Source organism: Ammospiza caudacuta, chromosome 2 (assembly GCF_027887145.1).
Source record: "Ammospiza caudacuta isolate bAmmCau1 chromosome 2, bAmmCau1.pri, whole genome shotgun sequence".
In the NCBI taxonomy this organism is placed as follows: domain Eukaryota; kingdom Metazoa; phylum Chordata; class Aves; order Passeriformes; family Passerellidae; genus Ammospiza; species Ammospiza caudacuta.
This window is the reverse complement of record NC_080594.1, coordinates 94,890,970-94,918,851: the sequence shown is the minus strand read 5'-3', so window position 1 is coordinate 94,918,851 and position 27,882 is coordinate 94,890,970. Positions and strand designations below refer to the sequence as shown.

Genomic DNA, 27,882 nt, shown 5'->3' with positions numbered 1-27,882 from the left:
GAAGACGTCACCTGCAAATGACCATTGTGACCATGTAAATCTGAAATGCATTCTGTGCCAGGGCAGTGGTACAATGACACTGAATTCTGAGACCACCATAGAAAACTGAGGTAGTGGTGAGTCTGCTTTAACCTAGGGTTTGGGAAACACCATGGTTTTTCCCTCAAGGAAGGAGGCCTAAGTAAGAGACTTCTCATGTTTGGGAGCATGACCACCATTCTCAAAAGGCTAAATCATGATCCCTAATTTTTCCTTACTGTCTTTTCCCAAGTTGCATCCTGCTGCTCTTAAACTATGTCAGTTATCAATGAAATATAGTCACCTCTGTATCAACTGCAGACAGTCAATTCTAATCCCATTGGGAGTATCCAGCCAGGTAGTCCCCATGCACAGGGAAACCCCATGCCAGCAGAATTCACTTCCCATAGCACTGTGAGTTATGCCATATGACAAGGCAGATACTTGGGCTCCTCCCTGATCCTGCAAAATGGAGGATGTGCTTTATCTACCTCACCCCTCTCTTCCCCTGGAGACACTGGTTTCTACTCTTTTTAATGACTGTGATGTGCCTCAGTGTGCTGCTGGTTATGGAAGCTGGTTTATGCTGCTGGTGGTTTTCAGTGTCTGGGGGACAGACTGCTTGGACCTGTAGAGGAGGCAAGGCCACCTTCAAAAGTTTCCTGTCCTCTTGGCCTACAAATAATTAAGATGCATAAGATAGGCTGCTTAGTTACTTATTTATAGGTTCTTTGGGGACACTTATCACAGGCAGCATGAGAGTAGTAACAGCCTAATATGCTAATGGACAGCAGTGCAACCCTATCCCGCTGTCCCAGAGAAGCCTCTGCAGTGGATACTCCTGTGTCACAGACAGAGGAGAGCTGAGGTGCCAAGGCCAAGGGACAGGAGCTGGCACCCTCTCCCAGACCTGCTCACTGCCTCCTGCACCCGTGCCCTCCAGCCTTTCTATTCAGTTAGGAGTCCAGATGCTGCTGAGTAGCAGGGTGTGGTGGCATCCCATGACATTTGCTAAAAGCATACAGTTGTAGGATTTTCTGGTTTAGTGTCACTGGCGTGGAAGAGAGAAGGCCCTGTCTCCTGATCGTGAATTTCACATTAAATATCTGACTACCCTTTCAGACACTATGGCAGCCCAAAGGACTAGCTGTTGCAGGGACAGTGGCATGGGCAGAAGGAACCAGCACTATGGAGGCCTCATCAAAAAACAAGAAACAAATTGAAACCAGTGTCCTGCAAAAGCTGTCAGAGATCAGTGAGATTGGTCTGTTGGTAGGCTCTGGGGAAATGGCCATGAGCTGGAGTGTGCAAAGTGCTGCATCTCATGACCTCCCTCATCCCTCGGTATCCCTACCTGTCTCTGTGTGGCGTTTGGTCCAACGACCTGCCCCTAGATAAGGAAGACAACCAGAAGCAGCTCTGCCCACTCAAAATGATGCACAGGCCTTTTGAGTGCGTTCAGTGAAATGATGGCCAAGGCACTGCTCACCCCAACAGCTGCAGAAATGGTGCTTTAGAGGTTCAGTCCTTTTTTTTCAATGAGATTCTCTTACTGATCTCTGAAACACAACTTGGTCCTGCTCAGGTTGGATAGAAGGTAAAGTGGAAAAATTATAAATCCCCTTAACATTTATCAGTGATTATTTTTTTCCTAAAGGAAAAAGAAAAGCCAAAGTACTAGAAAAAGTCCTACCTTATGCAGAACATGTTCTTCTCTCTTCTCTATTGCTGAAATTATTACAGGACTAGGATGCTAGAGGCATCCTAAACTAGAAGCAATGTTTTCAGAAAGTCTTGGTATTCTCTGGCACCAAAAGCTACTGACACAATTGCTGCCTTTGGTTTAACACATCTCCAAAGCAAACAAGGAAGCACCTTGCGAAGCTGCCGAGAGAAAACATGCTACAACAACAGAGCCAGAGGTAAGGCGCGGTACGGAAACCTTCCCATACAGACACGGTCATGCAGGCTGCTATTCCCACTGACAGGCATCACCTGCTCCTGGGGCTGCCACACAACATCTCAGTGATGATTCCAGCAAGGGCTTACACGGAAAAAGGCGTAGGAAAGTATTCATGTATTTTTAGCTATCTTTTTAAAACACAGTTCAGCAGCTGGAGAAAGACAGGAGAAACCAACACCATGTAGGCAATCACGCATGGTGGAAATTAGAAAGTATTACGTAGGGCTCACTTTCTGAACTTCTAAAGTAAAACATGAGGTTAAATGTGGGAACAAATTTTGAGCTCACTTCTGCGTTATTTCATTGAGGATTCCATATTTGTGCCTGTGCTGCTCTTTGGGGGCGTTAGGATCTCCTTCATCAAGCCTACTGTTTGCTTTGTTTATGGCATGCAACTTCTAACCCAATTGTAGTTCCTGGTTTTCTTGAAAAATGAAAAAATAAAAGAAAAAGGAAAAATGAAAAGAAGGGGGGGAAAATGGAAAGGCAAAGGGAAAGGAGAAGAAAACAGGATGAAAAAGGACAAGAAAAAAAATTAAAAAGAAAAAAGAAAAAACTTAGAAAAAAGAAAAAAAGAAAAAAGAAAAAAGAAAAAAGAAAAAAGAAAAAAGAAAAAAGAAAAAAGAAAAAAGAAAAAAGAAAAATGAAAAAAGAAAAAAAGAAAAAAAGAAAAAAGAAAATGAAGAAAAAAATGTTGAAAAATAACTTGGAGAGGAAAGGTAAGATGAAGCCAGGCAAGGAAAGGAAAAAAAGAACAAAAGATAATAAAATGAAGGGGGGGGGAAAGGTAAAGCAGTTGTAACTTTTCTTCTTGGGGTTTTCATGGTGCTCAGACTTGTGAAATGTATCACAGCCTAACTGTTGACCTGTTACAACTGCTTGAAGACCTCAGCCAAAAATTCTGATACTGATACAGCAACATATAATCTGTTCAATCTAAAAATAAAGACTGATACTTAGAAAATAGTGCAAGATTAATTTATTTACAAATATTTCAGCCAGTTATATTTTAGAGAAACTTTTGTTCTGAAGACTGAAGAAGAATAAAAACATAATTCAGAAATTTTACACACATTGATCAGAAATTTTAGACACACTGATGCTTTGCTTGTTCCTTGGAGGTATTTTTAGTGTTGGCTTTTCCTTTTTTGGAAGCTTCTAATGTAACAATACCTTACACCACAGTGCTGATACAGGGATCAGTGATTCATTAGAAGCTAATCCATGAGACATTAGGTTTACAAGTGTCACAGACACATTAGATTTGAGAACAAGGAGGGACACAGTGGTGAAAGGATTGTCAAATATACAGAGAATATCCCCGTGAGTGGGTACTACCATTAGTTTTGCAAGAAAGCATTAGTTCTGAAAATTAATTTCATATGTGTAATTACTGGAAACAGCTGTTTAAGAAGTGGTATTATAGCAAGTTAGACTGAAATCAGTCAAAAGATGTTTTATTTCTTTTTTGCCATTTGAGGTTTAAGCAGCACTCCTTATATTTAGAAATCCCTAAATCTGTAAAAAACCCACAAATATCACGTATATCTAATCAATCTAATAATTCTAATCAGTCTAATAACTCAGCTATCTTCACTTGCACGCAATGTACATAGAGCTCTTCAGACTAACTCAGGGCTACCTCCTTCACTATGAATGCCAGTCAGATATCTACAGGGTTTGATATAATCTTTAGAGAAAGAGAAAATGGCAGAAACTGCTTTACTTTTCCTCCATGGATAGCCGGTAAAGGTTCTCGCCCAAGAACTCGAGCCTCTCTCGTTGTTCCAGGTCCTGGTACAAGCCCTTGGGCACCTTGCTCAGGCCGTAGACCAGGCCGAACAGGCAGCCCGCGATGGAGCCCGTGGCCGCGCTCTCCCCTGCAGGGTCAAACACAATCGCAGTGCTCTCTTAGTGCCACCTTCACACACAGCCAAACACTGCCCTGCCGGGAGGGGGAGCATTCCACACTGATGGAGGGAGTGTTCCACACGTATTCCAGCATATGGAGTGCAGTGGGGATGTGTTGGGTCAGTCCTAAAGGCCTAGGATGCCTAAAGCAAGAGAGTGGTGCCAAGGCAAGCACATGGAGGTGCCACTGTGGTGTGTACTCCTGGGCTGGGGCAGCTGACTTGGTTTGGGAAGATCTGCCCCAGCACAGCAGCACTTGCAGGCAGCTAACCATTGCTAAGAACAAAGGAGGGAATAACAGCTCCAGGGGTGTCTACTATACAACAAAGGTTCTGGACTGGACAGTGTCTCTTCCCTATGCACAGCACAGCACAGTGCAGGCTCTAAAACACCCAGCCCTGCTGAGGAGCCCTGGTGCTCTGTGTATGCAGTGCATGTGGGTTTGTGCCTGCCAGGGTCTGCAGTGGGGACTGTGAGCTCTCACCACGGTGTTGGGGCAGGTGAGAGACCCAGAGCCTCTGCAAAGGGCCCACACCACAAAGGGAGGGAGTGGGTGATTCAGGGCTGGGGTCCTACCCCCCAGCTATGCTGGCCCTCCCAAAAGCCCAGCAAGATGCATCTGCTATTGAGAAAGTTCCCTCTCACAAAGCTGTAGAAGTACTTAATTGTGTGCCTCCAAGTGCTCGATTTTATCTGGCTGGCACTTGTTTGGGTGCTGTATTATTTTTCTCCCTAACTTGGTTTCATTACATGCAGATAAAAGGTTGTTTTGCCAAAGGTGCCCACGTTCTGCCAGCATCTGTCAGCACTTTAGAAAGCCGTACTGGACTTTGACCTCATGTACCTCTGGTGGAAGCATGAGATGTAGATGGAGCAGCATTTGAAAAGTGCTGTAAATGGCTTGTGTGGCAGCTGCTGCCAGAAGAATGGGGTTTAGAGGCTAAAACCAGAGGTGACAATGTTACAGACAGCATGGCAGGTTGGACAACAGAGGCAGCTGACAGCCAGGGGGGCTCTATCCCAGCCCTGGCAGGGGCAGGAGGCACAGGGAACCTCACCTCCGTGGAACATGGAGCGGTTGCAGAGCTCTGTCCAGTCCCCCCCACAGCCCATCAGGGCGTCGTAGGCGATCATGGGGGCATCGTGGCCTCGCCGTCCCCCCCGGCCTTCAGAGCTCCAGCGCCGGTACGTCTGTGGAGACACAGCTCAGTCAGGGCAGGGCACTGGAGCTGCAGGCCTGGGGCAAGGCCATGCCAGGCTGGCATCTCCCCTGCTGAGTGGGGAGGGCTCCTGGGGCTGGGAAAGGGCAGCAGGGGCTGTGCTGTGGCTCCTCTGGTGCGGCGTGGGATGAGCCACAGCGGCAGCTCCAGCAGTTCTGGTGATGCCCGGTATAAGCCTGCACCCCAGCTTAATGCACCAGGCCAAGAGGCTGGTTTAAGCAAGCCAGAAATGCCAAAAAGTAGATCAAGACAGATTTCAAGTTCACATCCTAGAAATTCCTTGTCATATAAAAAAAATACAGTTGGTAAGTGTAGGGGGCTACAGTATAGGTAAATGAAGGTGGTATAGAAAGTAATCTACCCCCTAAAGATTTGCAGCTGAGCCAATTACTAAGGATTAGGTGCAGGCCTGATGTTAACAGGCCACACCTGTATCCAATCAGAAGCGTGGATTCCACTTATAAAAGAGTGGGTTGAGGGAAGTGGAGTCAGTTGGCTGCTGTGGGGACAAGGAAGAGTCAGTGCCTAGAGGAGCTGCCTACAAGAAACATCAGGGAGATATGGAACTCTAGCAATATGGAGCCCTTGCTATGCAATGATAATAGAACCCCTGCGCTATGACAACAGGTAAGGACACGCTTCATCAGTCCTCTTACTGCCTCTGGGAATATTCTCAGCTCCTCTTATCATACATTTGCACATGTTTCAATTAGCCAAATTTTCATGGGAGGTGAAAATGTTCTGATCCAGTAATTTCTTTAGGGCCTTCATTTCAGACTATGCGATTCAAGCCCCTTTCTCTGTCTTTTTCTTGCCAAGCTGTGGAGAATGTAAGAAAACACAGATAGTGCAGAAGGTAGTCTCACCCCTGAGGAATTGCAGCTGTGCTAATCACCAAAGATTAGGAACAGGCCTGCCCTTAATAGGCCACAGCTGTGTGCCTATAAGAAGAGTGCTACAAAAGACTGAGTTAGCTGGTAGAGCTGAGAGTTGGAGTTTGTTGGTTGTGCTGTGAAGAGCTGCCTGTGAGAAATCACTGAGAAGGTATGGGAGCTTTTGCAATACAATGACAACATCAAGCCTTTTCTCTCCTCTTCTAAAAGTAGTTGTTGAACAAAAGGGAAAATAACTTGCAAATGTAAAAACCAGTTCTTCCTTAGGAGAAGAAGGCAGGACAAAGAGCTCCAAACTCAGTTTGGAGATTTGCAAAGGAAAATTGGATTTTCTCTAGAGCAGATACTTCCATTACCAAATTATCTCAACATGAAGAAATTTGTAGTTAAAAAATATTGCCCTATGAAGAAATGGGCAACTTTTTTTCCTGAAGTTTAACTTACATCATGGCAAGCTGGATGTTCCTGGTTGGCTGGCTCTTGGCTTCTGCATCATGTGTGAAGAGCTGGCATTTCTCTCTATTCACTTTCACCTGAGCTATTTCATACTTGGTTGAGATTTATCTACACTTACATCAAACATGCCAGAGTGCAGCTTCACTCTTTCTTTTTTTTCTTTTTACAGTTTAGGGGGATTATTTATGCCTGTATGCCATCCTCTGCCCGATGTAATTTTCCAGCCCTATTGCTGCAGTTTGGATGCTGGTGGAGCAGCACAGACACTTTCAATGCTACCAAAGGCAGGAGGGCTCAGCACAGAGGGGCTATTCTGGGTGTGCAGCCAGGCTGCTCAAGTGTCACCCCAGTTATTCCTGCTCATCCCTGACGCTCTGCACACGTCTGATGTCATCTTGCCTTGCTGAAACAGCTTTACATTGCAGATAGCTGTCCTGGGACTGAACCTGGCAGGACTTAACTGCCCCAAGGCAGCACTTCCCAAACTGCTTCATTCTCCTTTCAGCTCCAGCACCCTTGTGCAGCCCTGTGCTGTGACACCAGCCCAGCTTCCCTTGGGTGGGCCAGCAAGGACCTGGGACTTGGATGGGGTGTAAGCATGGACTCTCCTGCTGAAGGCACTGAGCTGCTGCCAAGCCCAGGAGGTAATTCACATCTCCCCTCATTGCTGTCAACCTCTGCCACCAGTAATTACAGCTGCCTCTGACTTCCCCACCCTTCAGGAGCTGACCCTCTGCTGGCTAGCACTCCTTTTCCATAGTTTTTTTTTCCTCCACCTTTCTGGATTCTTTCTCAATGCTAGGTTAAGCAACTTCATCTTAAGGAAACAAGGTTCTTATAGTCTAATTGTCCTGGATGTCTTCGGTTTCTTTCCTCCTTCACTTTGTAGCACACTGTGTCCATCACAGGCAAGTGAGTCAGGTGAGTATTTTGTTTGCAGAGCCAAGGCTGATCCCACATGTTGAGCAATGTCTGCCCATTCACCGTATATCTAGCATCTTCCAAAGGCACATCACTGAAAAATTATATATGGCAGCTTCTAGAGAATATGGCCTTTGCTGCTAAACATTTCAGGGTGTGATTTCTTTTTGGGAGGGAAATTGCCTTTGAAACGTGCTTGGATCAATCCAAGCCACATTTGAGGGCTTCACTTTCACATACAGCTGGCAGAAAGGTGCACCTGGCCAAGCAGGAACACGTGGTGATCTGTGGGCAAGGGTTGTGCCAGGCACTGGTGCTCTGCATGTGGAAAGGCCACTGGCTGTATTCCCAAACACAAGGGGACAGCTAGTCTGGAGGGAGGGCACTCTTGGGGAAAAATCAGGCAAAGCAGTTACCTTCTCCTCATCTATTCTTTCCATAGCTGCTAGTACACTAATGAAGTATCTTATCTCTGCCTGATGGGGGAGTTTAAGGCTCAAGCACCATTTTTCCTTTCTTGTTCATCAAAATACATAGCTCAGTAGGCCAAAATAGTTGGGCTAGGGTAACAAAGGTAAATTTTGCTTTTGCATTAGAAGTTCATACAGTTCCCTCTTGAAATGGTCATGGGAAATTGCTGTTTGGTTTAATCTCTCCTAAAGCTCTGCGGAGACTTCAGTAGTACTGGAAGGAATATAAAGCTAGTAGCAAATTCTTGGCACTGAATTAGTAAAATAAACCTGGAAAGGAATATTCTTTATACTTAGAGTGAGCAGTTTCTTATTATCCACAGTCAACCAGACTTCATCACCTAAAAATACACAAAGTGGCTCATAAGCATAGAACTATATTTACATAATCTGGAAAAAAGGGATTGATTTATGGCAAAAGGTGTCAAGAGCCACATACTTATTGCTTAGCTGCTAAGTGGAGAGCTTTGAGGGGTGCCAGCCCATATCAGATAGCTGTAAACAGCAGGGAAGAAGACACATTATTTCTCTTCAGTTAAGAAGATATAGCCAGCAAAGAAAAGATCATGTACATTATAAAATAGTATCTAATGGAATGTGGTGAAACACCATCTCTCAAGACACTTAAAACTAGCTTGGCACAGACCAAGCTGGCAGCAAATCAATCACTTGGGATATCTGTCTTCTGCTCAAAGGACCAAAAAATTATAGACTGGTTTGGATTGGAAAAGACCTTTAAAGACCGTTGAGTTCCAGTCTCCTGCCAGGAGCAGGGACACCCTCCACTAAACAAGACAAAATCCAGCTTCTAATACCTGAGGGTATTTTCATCAGACTCTGGCCACAGCTCCATTAGGCTTTAATGAGAGCTCCAGGCAGGACATTTGCCTTTTCTACCCTCAGATAGCCTTGGCCCATATTTTGTACCTGCTCTGGTACTGTCATCAGTTGAAAAATAGTGGTCTCTTTGAAAATACCTCTGTTGGTTCAGAGCCATCCAAAGAACTTTTGGAAATTGCAGTTACCTTTTCTCTCTCCTCTGCATCATAGTTGGCTGGAAAGACAGGTTGATTCTGATTTTCCTCATTGATTTCTCTCTCCTCCAAATAAAACTGCCACTTGGCTTCAAAGTAAAACCAGTGCTCTTGATATTCTGAAGCAAAAGAAATTAATGATGTAGTATTTAATTTCAAGAACATTTTCAGTTCTACTTTAACATATTTTCAGGATAATGACTGACATGAAACCCTAGGTACTTTACAGTAATATACTGCATATATACTAAGTATGTATGGAGTGAGACTTCTAATTGAAAACAGAGGATGCAATGAAGAAAATACTTTCAGAATTTTGTGCTATTTTAATGTCATTTAATATATATCAAGATGAAATTTTACAAGAATTTTCAGAAGAGCACTCCAAGGAAAAGATGAGTCAACAAAAAAAAATCAATTCTTTGTCAGTTTTTATTCCTTTATTATGATTAAAGAATATCTAAAATTGCTTCCACATCCTAAATACAATTTTCCACCTACCTCAGTTATCAATTTTTATTTGGACAAATTCTCCAGTATTTCTGTTCTATTTGCATCTCATTTATTGTGTGATCATTAGGAAAAAACATAGGAAAGTCCAAAATTCTCATTTGCATATATTGTAATACATATCAAATATAGCAAAGGGCTAAATAAAATACATATGTTACCTGTGCCTGTAGAAATAAGCCTTTTTTATTAATCATTTGTCTTTCTCCTTTTTTTTTCTTTCACTTTGGGGAGTGATCTCTAATCGTGCTTAATGTTCCCTGTGTAAATAAACTTATTAAACTTAGTTTATTTTCAAGCTAATTCTCTGGTTCACCCTTTTTATAAAGGCTTACAAAGGCACCCAAGTCAGCCACACTGGACTGTTAAGCACATACCCATGGACCTGCCTGCAGAACTGAGACCTGAGGGAAACCCTGCCTGGCAAGCTGGGGGGCGGGTCAGGAATTAGAGAACAGAGGGGTGGTCTGGATGGCTGAGTGTGCCAAGGCGAACTAGCAATTTGGGATGGGACTATGGGTGCAAAAGAAAATTTAGCATTGCCTCTTTTCCCTGTGTCTCTCCTGCTTGGCTGCTCAGTGGTGTGTGCTGCAAGGGCTGAGAAGCACACACAAAGCACAACCAAACCATTCACCTGGAGGATGTAATCTGATTTTGCTTCTTTTCCTGAAATGCCACAGTAGTGACTTTCTTTGGCAATTAAGATCTTTAAGGGACTTTTGTAAAAATCCAAGTGGCTCTGTAGGACCTGAAACTTTTACAAAGTTGTCAGCTGCCACTGTCCCAGCCAGTGATGAGCATTCAACCATGTGCCTGAGACACCTGGAAATGTCCAGCTGACCTTTTTCTGAGACTATGACCCAGCTTGGCCTCATTCCATCCACCAGAACCCTAAAAAGGGGAGGTGTTTACAAAAACAGACTGAAAGGGCATTTACAGCCAACAGGTCAAGGAGAGCATCTAGATGTATTTATGGCATTTAGAGGAAAACAAATGTAAGCAAAGCAAATGTAAACTATCAACACCCACTAGAGCAGCTGGTTATGACAACTTTTAGAAATGTGAGTGACTGTCCTGTCTGTTCCTTTTTTTGTTGGCTTTTTGGTTATTTGTTTGTGGGGTTTATTCCCTTATTCCCTCATGACAATAAACCATAAATGTCTCAGAACTGAGTGCTTTCTATGTAGCACCTTAACAAGCAAGGTGCTTGTTCCACAGTATCAGAAATAGAGGGATCAAGCGGCTGAAGGAGATTTCTGTTGGGTGGATCTGTACCATGGCCAGAATCCCATGGCACTACCCCTAGCAAGGCTCTGCACCATCCCTTGAGCCCAGTGAGGTGGTGGCCACATTCAGGTCCATGGAACCATCTGGCCAGTAATTGCAACTGGATATCAGAGAGGGGTGTAGAGTCAAACTCTCTGTGACATGGATAACAAACTCTCTGTTTGTTATCCATGGGGGATAATATAGCTAAAATAGGATTTTCTAAAACTGGAGGACTCTGGCAGGATTTCTCTGCAGCACATCTCAGCAGCCAAGGAGCTTAACTTTAATGCAGGACACTTTTCCCGTTACCAAAATAGGATGAAGCTCAACAATACGGGCACTGGCTGGAGGGCATGCCTCAGGAGCCCAGCACACATACCTCCACATGAGGGGTCCTGCTCCACTGGAGTGACAGGGACCTGCTGCAAAGCCACTCAGAGAGAAGCTTGATCACATTAATCCTGCACCTGCTCCTCATGGGTCTCTGCTAAAAAAATCCTGGTGTGCAATGAGGCACAGATGAAAACGCAGGGTCTTTCAGAAAGCCTTCCCGGAGCTCCTTTCAGATTTTAAAGCAGCAGCTTTTCTTCAGGGGTTAATTTTAATTTCTGAGTGCTCTTGAGTAAAGATTTCTATAGAATTCAGTCTTTTTCAACAGCTGTCCCTTAATCTCTTACCTGGATGTTTCCATGGAATGATACTCATCAGTCCACGGCAGGTCTCACCAAACATCATTTCCTGGCAAGGGGGGACTAAGGTACCTTTGCCCCAAAGACCACATGCATAGCAATAATAAAGTGGTAGTATCAAGTTCAGTAGTTGGGTAACACTTAGTTGTTTGAAACAAATCTGTTCAGAAAAGCAACAAGGCAAATCTGAATTGTGGTCAAAAGCCAACTCTTGTTCAGGAGGCATCTCAGGTGAAATTTTCCTGGTATGATGAGTGGCAGTGGTTCTCCTTAAGGAAGATGTTGAACTGCACTAATTGATGGAAAGCAGCTAAATAATTAATCTCAGCAGTCAGTTTGCCTAATGACCTGCTAAATATAATTTCCTTCCTCCCCCCTGCCCAGCAATCTCTGAAGATTCCCTGAAAATAAAACTGTGCAGTAGGGCATGGTCTTTGCTGTTTTGCTTTGTATTTTTGCTACCAATACACCAGGGAACTAACTGGTGGTAGAAGAAGGTGGCACCACCTGTGAAGGGCTTACTTCTCTGAGCAGAGAAAGCAGGAGGACAACCTCTGGAGGGAGGAGAGGGGGGAAAGCAGAAAGGTGTAAAGACTAGGGAGTGACATTTCTTCAGTGCCTTTCCAGCTAAAGATAGCCTTAAGAAAATAAACATTTGATCCAGAGTTGGTACCTGCCATGTGACGAATGGTCTTCTTACAGTATTCTTCAGCCATGGGCACAACCTTCATCATTTCTCTGCCCCACTGAGCAAGGGGTTTCCCTTGTATTGCATATGACACAAAGAGAGCTGTGCAAAGGGACCCTAGGAAACCTGGAATTCACAAATAAAGAGGATTACCAGTGTGCATCTGTGCTGGTACCATCCTTTTGTCCTTGTTTTTCCTCTTAAAATCACCAGTGGAATGCCTCATGGCTGTCAGGTAGATTAACAAATGTACACAACCCCTCTCTGCCAGTTTGCAGCCTGGCTTGTGGCATGTTGAGATTATTGGCTAATGAGTGCTGCCCCTTGGTTTGCGACTTATCTTACATGGAAGGGAGCTTCTGTTCTCAGTGGTGTAATGTGATAGAAATTGAGGTAGGGGTCAAAAATAAACATCATCTACCAATGGGATACTGAAAATCTTCTAATTGAAGTCACATGAAATAATTGACTTGTACAAAGTGATTCAATTACAGGCTATATCAGCTTGTTTACAGCATCATCCAGTTTAAGAGTTGTGGTTGCTAGATCTGACACTATTTCTGGCTCATTTAACTCCAAGAGAACAAACCCATGTCCCCTTAGAAGAAGGAAGAAATTGTCTAAGGAAGACATGCTTGTCCTCTACTTTGGTCACAAATATTTCAACATTTTAAATATTACAAATGTTATAACTGTTGATGGGCACTCAACACTTCCATGACACCAGAAACACTCAGCTCATTTCTTGTATTTGTCCTCTTGGCATTCTGGCAAGGACAAAAAACCAACCTGGTGCAGTGTGCAAAAGAGGCTTAAGAAAACCAGTCAGTCATTTAAATAAATCCTAGCTGAGCAAAGTATTGATGCAGGTTCTTCTCTCAGTGCATGGGTCCAAAAGTGTTCACTCATGCATAGAGGTAATCATGAATTTTGTGTGTTTTGCTGAAGATAAAACAAATTATCTTAGGAGGTGACAAGCCTAGATGAGGTGTTTACTAATTCCCTCTGCCACAAGACTTGCAATACTGGGTCAGGCCCAAAGCACATTCAGCTTGAGTCCCATAGATGTTCTCATAAAGAATAACAGCCCGTGTAGATGCAGCCCAAAGGGTCTCACACATAAACAGCATTTAGGCCAGATGCCACAAAGATCCTTGAGGGCCACGTTTACTGTGAAGGTGGCAGCAGAGGGTTTAGATTGTGAATCAAAGGGCTAGCAGGGGGCAGTGGACAGCTCACTCAGAGGGTGGCAGAGGCTGGGGTGTGCCCTGAAGGTGTCCAGGGGCTGGCAGTCTCCTCCTGCCCCCTCCCCAGGCTGCCCACCCCCTGTAGCTGTCACCCTGCTGTCCCTGCTCACGGCAGCCCTCACAGAGCCTGCTGCTCCTCTCTGGGGAAGAAAGCACACCTGGGCAAGGTGTCTGCCTCTGTAGGACAGAGGGAAGCCCAGAGTGAAGTGGTTTGGCTTCTCCATTCCCCTGAGCAACCAGGCTAGTTTTAGGGGCCATTCTAATTACACAGCTTGTTTGATTTTGACAAGACAGCCTCTTTGCCTGGTCTCCTTTGAACCCAGGCATACTTGTGGACTTTGCAGCGGCCTGTAGCAGCAAGGTCTGAGGCTTCACTGTGCATAACAGGGGCAAGTATTTCCTTTGTCTTCATGTTTCAGTCCCAACTGACACACTTGTTGGGTATTCTGAGTTTGAGTTATGAGGATCACAACTGACATTTCCCTGACACGTTTCAGGATGGCAGTGAGGTGCATGGGGTCCTTCCACCCCTCTCCTTCCTGCCTTCCTGCTGTGCTACTTGTTTCTTTTCCCAGCTGAAAACTCCTTCTGGATGTAATTTCTCATTGTATGGAAGGTATCTGACAACTTGGATCCTCCTTGCTGCCATTTTCAGGGTCTCATAAGCCCTTTCTGACATGATGGACACAGACTACAAGCAGTTTTATGGCTGCTCATGCACCACAGACTTTACATGCCAGCCTAATTTTCTGCTTTGTTTTGAATGCTTTTCCCTAATTTTATGGCATCATAATGACTTTTCTGACTGCTTCATAGCACTGAGTGTGTTGAACATGTCACCATTCATTATGGTTTTATTTGTTGCTGTTTAAAACAGACAGAATGAATACGTGTTTACATAGCATAACATTATCAGAATGACAGACCTGAATATTAAAAACAATATTAAATATGCTTATTTAGGTTTTGTTTAGAAAATGTTTCAGATTGTGTCCTAAAATATGTGGAGTTAGGATTTTTTGGCTTACTACCTTTACCTACAGTGATTGGATATGACAAAACCTGCCAAGAGAAAAATGTTGTTATCCCCTGAACCATAAATTTGCATGGTAACAGTGAGTCATCTAGATATACACGAATCCTAAAATTTGATCGGGGGAACTAACATGAATATGCTTTGGACAAGGCAGGTTATGTTTACATTTTGGGATTTTAGGAGAGAAAACAGCTGTGCTTGAGGATGCTGTAAGCATAATATACAAGCAAATATATAAGCCTACATAAGTAATATACACATGCACGTATCAACCAAGCAAAGTTCAAACTGAGGCCTTGAAGCCTGCAAAGCAGAAGTGGGTTAACCAGGGGAGTTCACAGGAGCCATGTCAGTCCCTGCAGAAGAGCAAAGCTGCCTGAGGGGATGTCAGAGTGCAGGCATTACCTGTGGGATGGTTGTGAGTCATTCGTCCGCACTCAATGCTCACTTCAATGAGCGACTCCAGCCTTTCTGGCTTCCAGTATCGCATCCCTAAACACATGGCTTTTGTGGAGGCTCCAAATCCAGAACCTAGAGCAAAAGGATAACACCATGCATTTAAAAGGAGACTGATCTCACACAAATATGTTGATAAAATGTGAGACAAGCACACTTCATTAATTCAGTTCATGTGTGGGAAGGGAACTTTCCTGGGAATGGGAAATTACCATGCAAAATGAGTTACAAGTTTTGAAAATTTCTTGTGAGGAATTTTGCTCCTACACAGTCGTTCTGGTTTTACAGGAATATGCCAGTATAATCAAGTGCTATGAAGACCACAGTTAGCTCAGAAAGCCGTGTGCTCTCTTGTTCACAGGACTTGTTTGATCCAAACTCTCATCCCATCTTCATTCCTTTTTGGCTGACTGCTGTTTTGCTTGCTCTGGGAACCCACACCAGAAACAGAACATGAGAAACAGATACATTTCCACACACCCTCATTTTATAGTTGTAAACACAATTAAAACACTTCATATGAGCTTCACAGTTCACCTTTCAATTTTAATGCCTCACCAGTTTCTGCTACGTACAAAAATAATGTGTCCAAAAGAAACTAAAGGCTACCAAGCCAAATCCTACAGTTAGGCGATGTCACAACTGAAGTTTCTCATGCAACCTGAAATTAGTGCTTGTTGTGCTACAGCCTACACTTACCAAGCTTAGTCTTGGGAACTTCCACCCCCATGTAGTACAAAATTTGTTTATTGAAGAGCTAATTCAGAATTTCTTTTAATCCTTAGCACTGAATGTGTGATCCCAGGTGTTCAACTTTTAAACACTTCATTGAATGGAGTTAAACTTACTAATGAGTTTCTCTGCAGTACTTATCACAGTAATTTTAGGATCCCAGAGAAGTTTTAATGAGCTTATCTTCACCAGGCACCAGTGAGGTGATTATCTCCTCTTTGCAGCTGGTGAGCCAATGCCCAAAAAAGCATTAACTCATTGCAGGCAACCACCCTGAGATGGATAGGCTTCTATTTTTCAAAGTACTTGGCATTTTTCAGAGCTGTCTTTGCTCAATCACACTTCCCAGTGACCTTGGGAATAGCTGAGAGCAATCAGCATTTCTCTTCTAGGTTCCTGGAAGATAAGGGGCATATTTACCTAATTTTAGCTTATGTGAACATGCATTAGGAGCCCACTCTCCTTGTCTTTCCCAGGCAGGCAGCATGGAAAAGGCAGCATGTCCATTAGTGTGTATGATGGCATAGTAGGAGCAGCTCGGGGGCCAGAGTGAACTGAAGCAGCAGATGCCGAGGAGCCAGGGTCACAGCATTCAGTCACTTATCTGGAGAAGAGCCCTCAGCTGCTCCACTGGGCTTTGTCTGCTGTGACAGCAAAGCACCAGGGGCTCTTTTGGAACATCTCTTGCCATCAAGTCTCATGCCAAGTGGCTCTAGCTCCAACGTCCTAAGATTATGAGTGTGATCCAAGTGGAGTAGTGGGGGTGGCAGTGAGATCTGCTTCAAACCAAACTGAAGCCTGAGCCAAACTAACATAAGCCACGTACTGGCATTTCCAGGTGCAATATCTGAATTTCTCTCTTATGGAAAGAGTTCTTCCTCTCCCCTAGAGCAGCTCTCCAGGAGCAGATGAAACTGTCTGCCTAGCCCACAGATCACATGGAAACGACAAGGAAGAGTCAGGAAGGAAATCCAGTCTCCCAGGGCACCACTCAACTGGGAGAAATATCTCCTGCTTGCAAGACCAAGCTCTTCATTAAATCATCTGCTGCCATAGAGTAGCAGATGAGAGTGTTCACTGTGCAGACCTGGTTTCTCCAAAGGACACAGTCCATGCTGGATGTCCAAGAGGGGAGGCTCTTGCACTACACAAAGCTGCTAATTAAATGACATCTCTCAGTATATCCAAAGTGGAAGATGTACTACAGTAATCTGACTGCTGGTCTGGAGGGGCTTGTCTTTGCCACTTCATTGCCTTCCTATCGTCTGGGAAGTTCCATTAAAACCTTCTGCAGAATTAGACAAGTAAACTTGGTAACAAAAAATTCCATCACATGGAGCAACATTAAACCCATACAGAGCTGCAGGGAGCTAAATCCCATCTCTCACATCTACCATTTGAACTAAGAACACAGGGACAGTAAGACTAGTCCAAGCAACAGGAGTGACACATGTGACAACGTAAGGACTGTCCTCCATGATCAGACCAAAGGTCAAGCCAGCTTATCATGTCTGACAATGAAGAGGATACTCAAGAAAGAGTAAAAGTCACATTATCCCCTTGTACTAACTAAGCTGCTGACAATTTGTCTCCCTGATCCAGGAGGCAGCTGGCTATTCATCTTTCTGCTTAAAAACCCTTGAAGGATTTCCCCTGTGTGAATTTGCCCACCTTGTTTTCAAACTCACATGAACTGTAGCATGTGCAAATTGGCATTGGAAAATAGTTATGCAGTTTATGTAGGTGTTGTGTGAAGTCCTTTTTTTTTTGTCTTGCTTTGAGCTCATGACCTCCAAGTTTCATTAGAAGTCTCCTGAAGTTGCTGTCCTGGAGGAGACAGTGAATTTTTGCTGTACCTATCCGTTTCCCAGTTATTTTCCTTTTCATTCATGCACTACATTATTCTTTTTTAGTATGTCATACCTCAGTGTGATTTTCTTCACTCAACACCTGTAGAATAACAAAGATTAGGGTAATGGATGCTAAGCCCTGAAGAGGATATGCCTTTTGTGACGACAGATCATTCTGCATGAAAACTTAGAGCCCAGTACCTTTATCTCCTGTGCATCTGCAGCTTAACCTTCTCTTCAACTTTCCCCTCACTTTCCTCAGTTTTCCTCACACTATTCCCTCATGGTCCTCTGCCAATACCACCTGCAAAAAGTTCTCAGATGCTTCCAGGAGGCCCAGAAGTTGCTTCTACAGCTGCAAATAAAGACCTGCTTGGATGCAGCAGTCTCAGCCTGAAATACATGTGATACAGGTAGAGCCCAGCTATTTGACCCACCATTTGACTGGCCCTCTGCAGTCACTCCAAAAGCAAATATCTGGCTCAGGGGGTACTACCTTATTTAAATTTTAGTTCCAGTTCTATAACAGCAATGATTCTCTTCTGAAGAATTGGAAGCTTTGGCACTGGGTCAAAACATTTTAATGTGTCTCAGAAACAGCAGACTCACCTGCATCAAAACTTTAAACGAGTACTTACAGACAAACAGAGGCAAACTCTTAATGGAGAGAATTTTAGCCTTGTGCTTATCGTGTTGTAAATTGTAAACAAGCTCTTAAAATGGAAGGTGTTAGACAATCTTGGGCAGGTTTTCTGGTGGTCACAGGAATCTCATCAGCCTCTAACATAATCCAGGTATCTCTGCAATGAGCGTGGCAACGAGCATGACATGGGGTGGCAGAGACACATAGGGCAATTTGACTTAGGGATTTAGTATGCTGACTAAACCCACAAGAATTTGAGCAGAGAAGCATCCATAAGCAATGCAAAATTACCTAAGATAAGTCCATGAATGCTGGCACATGAATTATTGCTGGAAGCAAGATAAGATAGAATGCCCACAGCAAATCATCCTGTTGGTTCCAGCCCATCCAAAATATAGTCTGAGTGCTAGGCATGCAATCTCAGGCATTCAATGCCAGTGGCATGTTTTTGCCTCAAGAAGAATTTTGTGCAAATTCAATTAAAAGTTAATTATGTCCATAGCACCGTTGGGTCCCATAGAAAACAGAACATCTTCACTTCAGGTTCTTCTGCTCTCAGGGTGAAAAAAAGGCTTCCTGAAATGTTCTGAAAGCTTATTTGTCAGACCAGGTGGAGAAAGTGGCATTTAGCTGCCAGATCTCAAGGAAGGAATTAATTTTAGATTCTTCTAGCCCGGAGTATCCCCAAAGGAGACAGTCCATGGAAAGCTGGGGAGGAAGAAGGCTGAAAGAAGAGTGGTAGCTCCAATACTGCGGTGGATCATGAGTCCACTGCAACAGCCATACTCAACTGCTTGTCAAACTATGTTAAGAGCTACCTGGGGCCAACAGCAGCTCCCACCATTATTTTCCCCAAATTTTATCCACTGTCAGTCACAAAACACATAACAACTGCCAAAGGGGCACTTTCTCAGTTCTGGCTGGCTGATAGCGGGGTGGGAAGAATACACCCTTTTCACTCCCAGCAGCTGTTGAGAGGAGCAGGGGTCAAGTGAGAGATGCTTTATTCGTCAGAGAAAACTGGCTGCAGAGACCCAGAAATAGCCATGGCACTGTGCCACCGGGTCTTTGCCATGGTGTGGCATCAATAGGCAGTTCTGTTGAGGCAGTGTGCTCTGCAGTGGCTGAGTGTCACACCATGGACACAGCCACCATGGGTGTGAGCTGACACGGTTTTTGGCTATTTGGGTTCCCCCTCTCTGATAATGTGGTGTCTCTACAGGATTTCAGTATGAATAGTCCTGTGTGTGTATGTGTGTGCACAGAGCTGTGCGCACGTTATTTACCTTTAAGTAGAAATTTTATTCATTGCAAAAGTAAATTATCATAAAGGGAAAGAAAGAGAGGGACAGGCATAGGTAAACCAGGGCAGGAATATTAGGGACTATCAACAAAACAATCATAGTTGTTAGCAGGGCATCCAAATGGAGAAAAGTCTCTGCTTTCCATTCAGTGAACGTGTTGGTGCTCTAGCAATTTACAGGCTCGGCATTTTGTTTCAGATCTGGTTTAACCGAAAAGATCCAAGTCTACAAATGTTTAAAGGAAAAATGGCAGAAAATATTTCTTAAAATAACCATTAAACTCAAGGACAAAGATCTAGACCCTGAGGCACAGAGCCAAGGACAAAGTCTCTTTAAATAGATGTTAAAGAGGGAGGGGTTTGCTTACAAGAGGACACAGTGCCCTACAGAAGGAATTCTTGGCAGATCTCTTGTCATCCTCAGGCAAGCATGGAAACGTTTCAGGGGTAGTGGCCTTTGATGTCAGGGGAAAAGGAAACAATTTCCATATAGCCAGAAGCACAGAGAGCATGCATTATTCCAGCCAGGCCCTCTACAAGGAAAGTGGTACTGTACCCTTTTCATTGAAGGGTGTGTGCCAGGCCAGGAGGTGGTTGTCTGGCTTTAGCTCCCTGCAGCCCTCGATGGTGGCGGGGTCCGGCCGCCGGCCCGAGAGCTTCTCCACAGCATCCACGTAGCGCTTCACCAGCTCGCGGTACAGGTCCTCCAAACACCAGTAATCTGCCCAGAGCAGGGAAGAGAAGGTTGTTGTGTGAAGGCAGAGGAGCACACAAACATGCAAACAAGCTCACTGTGCATTTGAGAAATATTCCTGTTTCCACTCCCAATATACTGAGTCATGCTTCTGGTGCCGCTGTCACATTTTTACACAACATGACAGCAGGCTGGAGGGACAATGGTCTTGACTCTCAGCTCTCATCTTCCTCTTCTTTTCTTTCCACGTTTAATTCCTTCACAGGCATGATGAAGCACTCTGTTAATCAACAGTAGCTGCTGAGGGCCTTTATTTAAGCTCTGTGGTGTGAAATCATTACAGAGGTGATCAGCTGTCAGGTGACAGAGTGGCTGCCATGGGCTCTGGGTAAAGCCAGATGTGGCTGGCTCAGCCCCTGCCTTTACAGACATGAATCCAATTTAAAAATGAAAGGTTTTGTTTTTTTTTAATTACCACATTACGGAATCCCTTTAAGAGATATGTATGACTAGATAAAAAAACAAATTGCAATTTCCTTTTTTAAATTTGTATGTTATATGTATTTTGTCTAAAATTTGTAAGTCTTTCATGCAGGGTTCCAAATATCTTATAATATCATGAACAGTGAGGTTTTAAAAAAATACTGTAAAAATCAGTAAGAGTAGTAAATCTCAACTGCCTGAGGTGGTTTCCAGCACATAAATTTCTCTCTGTAATAAGTTCACTAATAACATCTGTTTATAGATTGTTTTTACAAAGTCCTACAGTCTTGCCTAAGGAGGAACCTTCCCTCTGTTAAACATAGACTCTTCAGTATTGCTGCTCCTCTCGGCTGATGTTGTCTGTTGTTGGTCTTGAAGAATCCTGAAAATCTTCCACTGGCATCTATTACAGCTGTGCAATCAGTGGGAACAGAGGCCAAAGGGATTTATCCACTTATATATTTTCTGCATACTTAGAGAAACCCCATTTAATACTTGGTTAGTTGCACAGGTTGAATGGCACAGCAGGGGGAGTTCTAAAAATATCTTCATTTTGTCAGAGATGGTGAATTCTGGAAATCCACAATTTAACTTAGGGGAAAGTTTGGAGTCCCAGAAGCAAGAGACATTCTGAAGTACCAGTTATGGAGGCAGGCAGAAAAGAAGATGAAGAGCAGAACAAAGATTCCTCTTGTTTCACATGAAATAATACCCTACCAGTTACACTGGCCATCCCACATAACATCCCTGAAGAAACAAGACACTTTCAAGCTGCCAGCTCTTTCCAGATTTAGGAGTCAGGTGTCACAGTTTATCCAGATGGGAGCCAGGAGCAGGGTTTATGGCCTGGCAGCTCCTGCAGAAACCTTGTCCCCAGAGCACAGAGTCCCTGTGCTCCAGCACCTCCAGGCTGTTCAAGCCCACCACAGCTCCCCATGCCTGGAGCCAGATTGCTGTCTCAGACATCAATAGGATAGGTTCTTTCTTTAGAAATCAACTCATTTTTTTTTAACCCATGTGTAAGCAAGAGAGGAAAACAACAACGCTTTTGTTGTTACAGAGGTAGTTTTCCTGCATTTGAGGATGCTGTCCTTGTTCCTCCTTATATAACAGACTCCTCCTGGGAGCAGATGTTGTGTCTGTCCTTCTTTGTCAGATCAGCCTTTCAGTCAGGGCCCAGGGTGGATTTGGGGAGCAGCAGCTCAGTCTGCAGCAGTGCCCACAGCCCAGGCTGCTTGTGGCCATGCCCCTCCTGGGCTGTTCTCCTGGGATGTTCTCCGTGCAGCTGCCAAAGCACTGGCCAAAATCCCTTCCCCAGGTGGGAACAGCCTTTGCCTCTCACACAAACCTGCCCCTTGGCTGCTGCCTCAGCCTCAGGCTGGGAGCTCCCCGAGGAGTGCCCCGACAATGACTGCAGGACTTCATGGCTTTGAGGGCAAGTTTCAAGCTTGTCCCAGCCTACAAATATCCTGCAACTGCCGGTGAGTGTCTGGGGAATGCTGTGGCCAGCAGGCAGCCAGCCAGGCAAACAGGGTGTGCAGGGAGCAGGGCAGGGAATGACAGATATTTGTATTGCTTATTTCCCTGCCCTTTTTTAAAAAAATCTGTTTCCACAGCAGTAGGGGTAGGTCCCCAGGGCTGGTGGCAGATGCCTTCAGCCTCACAGATGTTCACCTTCTTCAGCTTCACTCTGTTGATGAGGGTGATTTGGCACCTAGGCTGGGCCATGAGCAAGCCATGGGGCTTTTTTGCATTCCCCATGTCAGGAGACACTGCTGTGGGCAGGAGTGGTTCTTGTTTCCCTTGTGGGAAGCAGGAGAAGGACTTGTTTTATCCCACTCACCAATGCTGCTGTGAAATGAAGATTTTTTTTTTCTAAAATTCCCTACTCCATCTTGCTGTTTCCTCTTCAGCCCATGAAAGCACCTTTTAAAAATGCTTGTCTGACCAGGTGAAAGAAGTGAGAGTGTAGGATAAACACAGTCAATGGAAAAAGTAGTTTAAACTTTTTTCTTTAGAGCAATTTACAGGCTGCTGTACTTAAGAGAAGAATTATTGTTTTACTGTTGTTCTAACTGACTTGATTACCCAGAAGTTATGATTTTAGAGGGTTCAATAAGCAAGAAACATATGATACGTATTTAATCATAGCCTATATTCAGAAATATGCTAGTCATCTTTTTTCTTGATAGGCTGACATCTTACTCTTATCTTTAGTGTATTAGCTATCCCTTAAACCATTGGTTAGCTAATAGCCAAGTATGAAGTGTCCTACACACTCTTCAGCTGATCTCTACCTACTAAATTTAGAGCAGATTGGAAGCAGGCAGATAAAGGAGTGAAACACTAGCACAAAGGAAACCTCATTGATGTGAAGGATACTCTGCTACACTGGGAGCTTCTGCTACTCATAGTTATCCAGTGTTATATGGGTTTTGAGAAAAATCAGGAATGCTTTTACAGAGATTTAAGAAAAATTGAATCATTCTGAAGAGGCAAAATATTGTTGAGAGGTCACTGTCTTCTGGTGCACTTTCTATGCCAGATCTTGCCAGTCTCAGAAAGCTCCAGTTTGATGGGTAAGGTGTCAACACAAGCACTTCTCATCTTAAAAACACTACCCCCATCTCAAGAAAAAACAAATGTTCTTTCTCAAACATTGTGATTTTAGAAGACATCTTAATAACTTCCACTATTCTGACAGATTTCATTATAAATACAGTGTGTTAGGATACTTTTTGGACTAAAGACATGGAGCTCTCCTAATAAAATAAATAAGTTTTTACAGATGCAAGCCTTTGTTTGAGGGGCAGCAAAGAGGAGACAGCACTAGTGCTTTTAGCCTGAGAGAGGTACTAAGGTAACTCTACTCCAGCCTGGACATGAACATGTGAAAAATGCACTCAGAAGAATTCTTATCTGTTACAGAAGACTCTCTAATAGCTATATTATTCCCTGATGTACTCCAGCATACAGATAATCTACTTGTCAATTAGTTTGTTATGCTGGACATGTGGTATTTGTCTTTAACCAACTGTATATCTCTGGGGAAAATATAGGAAGAGCCTGTCCATGCTCCAGAAATCAAGATCCCCCAATCTGTGAGAGGGTCACAGGATTGTGCTCATGGAGCAGCCAAGCTAATGCACATTCTTATTCACAAAAGCAGCATTTCTGACATGCTTTCTCATGATCTCCCCAGCAATCAAGCTTATTCTAAGAAATGCAGCAGCTCCACAGCTCCTCTGCAGCCCGTGGCCGCTGTTCCCGCCGTACCTACCTGTGATGACAGCCTCAGCTGTAGCCATGTGCATGAGCGTGTTGTCACTTACTGGCCACTTGTCAGGAGACAGCACCAGGTTCTCGAGCCCTCCGATTTCCTTCAGCTCCTGCTGGATTTTTGCTCCTAAGGCATTGTTTTCGCGGGAGAAATTGCGATAACCGAGAGCATCCCCTACCCCAGCCAGAACAAGTGCAGCCTTAAATTTATCCATGCCCAAGGCACTTCCCACTTTCCTTTTGCCCGAGACAGCCACCGAATCTCGATTTTCCTTTGTTCCTTTGCCTTCTACTCAGCTCCCCCGACACTTTATATCAGCCATTGTGTCACACCAAGAGCTCTCTCTATAAGGCAAGGACTTCCTTTTCTGGCTCTGCAGATGCCATCTCTTGTCTGGGACCCGACAGAGAGGAAATATTTCATAACCCAGGGATTTTGCACGGGCTTTGTTCAATGAAACCGTAAGAGCAGAACTGCAAAAGCCTCGTTTCTGCAACCCAGCTTAAAGCAAGCCTGGAGATCCTTAGCCCTACCCAGCCAAAGTAACTCTACACCCAGAAAAACAGATGCCTCCACAGGGGTGCTCATTTATTCAACAACTTGTAAATTAATATTTCTCCTTCTGCCCATTTCTGATATGCTGAAGTCAGCCTTCCTCTCAGGGACCAGTTAGAAGTAAAGGCTATTATAAAAGCAGTCTTCCAGGCTCTGCACAATCTAGAAGGAGGGATTAAGCAGTAAGAAATCAGGTGAAATGCAGATAACCTCTCCCATTTCTAATTACACCCTATGGCAATATTTTGTTAACAGCTTTCTTGTTCTGTTCACCTAGTACAAGAATGTTCTGCTAATTCACTGCACCCCTGGATAAACACTGAGCAAAACAACAACTTCAATTCCATGCCTCTTACTCCCTGGCAAAGAGTGACTTTTTCCTAAAGCTGAGGTCAGTCCACACTTCGACTCTGGAAGGAAACTATTTTCAAAGATGTATTGAAGTGGCATCCTGTGAGTCTAATAAAATCCTAAAGACTCACAAATTACTACTGCATTACAGACAGAAATAGAAATGTAAGTATAAACATAGAGAGGTAAACAGAAAGCATTGATTGACTTGACTGTAATTTTGATAACTGATACCAGGGGAAAGGTCTTTGTTTTATTTGATCTTTTACAGAGGGCAGTACTGGTTGCTATTCAGATGGAAAAGGCCAGCAATGTAAGGAATGCATCATCTTAGCACCCAAAACAACAAGTTAATAAGCAATAAGTTAATCACGGTCTGAGGTTTTGACCTGTGTCGAAATATCTCTGTACTTAATGGATTTTCAGGACACACAGAAGCATTGCCATGCCTGCTCTACATTAGAAGAAATAAAGGGCCCAAATGGTGAAATAGCTTCTGTTAGTGCACTCTTGTTCTAAAGATGGGGATTGGTTAACAGAAGTGCTGAAAAGGACATTGAGAGTTTTCATTGCTAGAAAGTAACACTACCGTGCCGAAAAAGTAAAAAAAAAATTTAGAAAAGGAGAAAAAGAGGACAGTTATGCCTTAGGGACCAGAGGATATGCAGGGATAAGCATGGCCAGCCTGCTCTAGGGCTGGCTTGCCCCAGGTGGTGGATGCCAGCCCTGTGTGGGGCAGGGGGAACAGCCTCAAGTCCCACAGCCAGGGCATTTACGCAACACAGAGGTAATCTTAGAGCCACCCCTGCTCTGCAGGTTGCCTCACGTTCCACGTGTCTGGAAACAAACACTAAAAATGGAAAACCAAGGCCAGGGCAGCTTATAGAACACACCAGGCATAAGCACTGAGGTTGACATCTCTGTTACAGGTCCCTCCACCCCTCTGTGGCACACACCTGCTCTCTATCCCTGCATAGCATCACGGTTTGGAGGCATGTGGGCATTTGAACTTGCAAAGCAAGGACAGGAGGAATCACCTGCTGAGGCACTGTGGTGAGCTAGGAAGGGCCTCATCAGATGGAAGGTTCCTCCCTGAAAATGGGCAAAGCTATTCTTAGTTTTCCATTTATCTTTTTCTTCCGAATGTGGCTGGCAGTTGCACTGCCCTTTTGCCTCCCATAGACCTCATTCTGTTGCAACACAACACACTCAGCTGCTCAGAACACAGCCCAAATTAGGTATAAGGCTGTAATAAAAACCCAGAGAAAATTTCAGAGGAGTTCTATTTTTCAACTCTGTAAAACAGAACATGCAGTGAAGACATTTTTATATAATATTTTAATTACACATGATCTCCTTTTCATGTGGTACTTCCAGCTACTGTGAGCTTTCTGAGCAGAAGTAGGCTAAACACACTAAACTACCCCTACTCCCCACGAAGGAGACAATTGTAAAATATACCTGTAAGTCTTAAACAGAAATAAAATACAGTAATTCCATGAAGATGGGTAACTACTCACAATAGGAAAAAAAGAGAAGACCTGAGCAGAGCTGGCAAAACTGTTTGGTAAATCATATTAAAATGCATCTTTGGTGTCTTTTCATTAGTGTACATATGACACCTTTTAGATGGGGAGAATCCATAAAAAAAGGAATGGGAAGGCAGGACAGAGAAAAGGCTTGTCTGTGTTGGTACACACTGTTGCTTCAGCTCAACTGCCTTTGGAACCTGAGGAGAAAACATGAAGGCAGCCTGTGGCAAACGTGGCTCCTGTGCCTTCTCCAGCAGAGGGAAGTGCATGGGTGGGCTCCAGGCCCAGGACAGAGCCTGTGCAGGCTGCAGGTGCTGAGCTCTGCTCCGAACCAAGGAACTGGCAAATGGAGCTGGACTGATGCTGTGTCCACACAAATTCTTTTGAAGTTAAAAGAGGACTGTACCCAAATGCTTCCACCATGACTGAGTATGTGATCCTTTGCCATTCAAAGACACTTGGCAGAGAAATGCTCTTGATTCCAAGTTCACCCATCCAAAGGATGCAGAGCCATATCCAGGAAAAGTAAGGTTGATACCAGGTGGGTGCCAGACTTCTGTCAGAGCTGCATTTTTACAGCTCTTGGAGTGAAGGATTTTCCTTGAGCATCAGGATCATTCCTTTAAAACACATTCATTGAGATCCAGGAAAAAAAATAAACTGGTTTTACTCAATTCTTTAACAATGGAGATGAATTATTTCCATACAGCTTTACACCACTGCCTTGAAGGAAAAAAATCCTTTAACATGGAGTTCTTCTTTAGTGTCTTGACAGAAAGCTGAGGTCATGACATGAAACCTATAGGGTTTGCCAAAATAGAGTACTTAACTGCTGGGAAAAGGAGGCACAAAAACCCCCCATGGGAATTGGTCAAATATGTGCACCAACAAGAGGAAGTATCCCAATGCTCAATCAAAATGTGAATGCCCCTGAATTTCCCCAGCACTTCTCATGAAGAGGTGAACATTGCACCCACTCATCTGAAATACAGTATGTTCTGCATGTGGTTGTAGAGGCAGCTGCAGTTCAGGTCCCTCTGCTTTTAGTTTAGAACTAAAAAGTTAATTTTAGAGGTGTATCACCTAGTTCTACCAAGCACACTGCAGATAGCAAAAAATTCAGAAAAAATGTTTTGCTGAACAGGTTTATGGCCATAAAAACATGCACTTATTCTCTTTCAGAAGGGCTGTGCCTTTTGGTGAGTGAGATGCTGGCTGGCATCAGCTGAGGGAAGTCAGTGGTGCTGATACTGAAAAGAAAACAGGCTTGCCATGGTTCAACTATCATCTGCAGCTTCACTGCCATAGGAAAAGACAAAACTTGTGCAACACCAAAGCAGCCCGTGGTTGGTGAAAGCACTGGAGAAGGATGGCAGATAAAGGACAACTTATTTATTTTTACTTGAACTTTCAGAAGAGAATTAATGATAGTTGAATGCATAACTCTGAAAGTCTTTGCACAGATTTCTGAGTATCCTGCTTCTCCAACAGAGCTCAGATCCAGGACTGAGCAACACTTTCCTGCAATTACAGCTCCCACTGCCAGCAGAAACAAATGACACAAACTGGGGAGAGTCTGGTGACCAGCAGATACATGCAGTGAATACAGCACTGCAGCTAAACACGTCAAGCCTCTTAAAAGCTTAACGGTGAGGTGACACAGATGACCAAACCAAAT

At 44.0% G+C, this 27,882-nt stretch overlaps 1 protein-coding gene across 2 annotated transcripts; it reads right to left on the bottom strand.

Moving 5' to 3' along the window:
* Positions 1-2,984: 2,984 nt before the first annotated feature.
* ADPRHL1 (ADP-ribosylhydrolase like 1) lies at positions 2,985-24,080 on the bottom strand. Of its 2 annotated transcripts, XM_058825498.1 has the most exons (7): positions 23,767-24,080; positions 19,866-20,030; positions 14,731-14,856; positions 12,028-12,168; positions 8,878-9,005; positions 4,951-5,083; positions 2,985-3,861 (listed from the first exon to the last, which is right to left on the bottom strand). In XM_058825498.1, the coding sequence occupies exons 1-7, from the start codon at positions 23,978-23,980 to the stop codon at positions 3,704-3,706; spliced, it is 1,065 nt and encodes a 354-aa protein (XP_058681481.1). In that variant the 5' UTR covers positions 23,981-24,080; the 3' UTR covers positions 2,985-3,703. The 2 variants fall into 2 exon arrangements, with proteins under 2 accessions (XP_058681481.1, XP_058681482.1); XM_058825499.1 differs by lacking the exon at positions 19,866-20,030.
* Between the last annotated feature and the right edge of the window lie 3,802 nt (positions 24,081-27,882).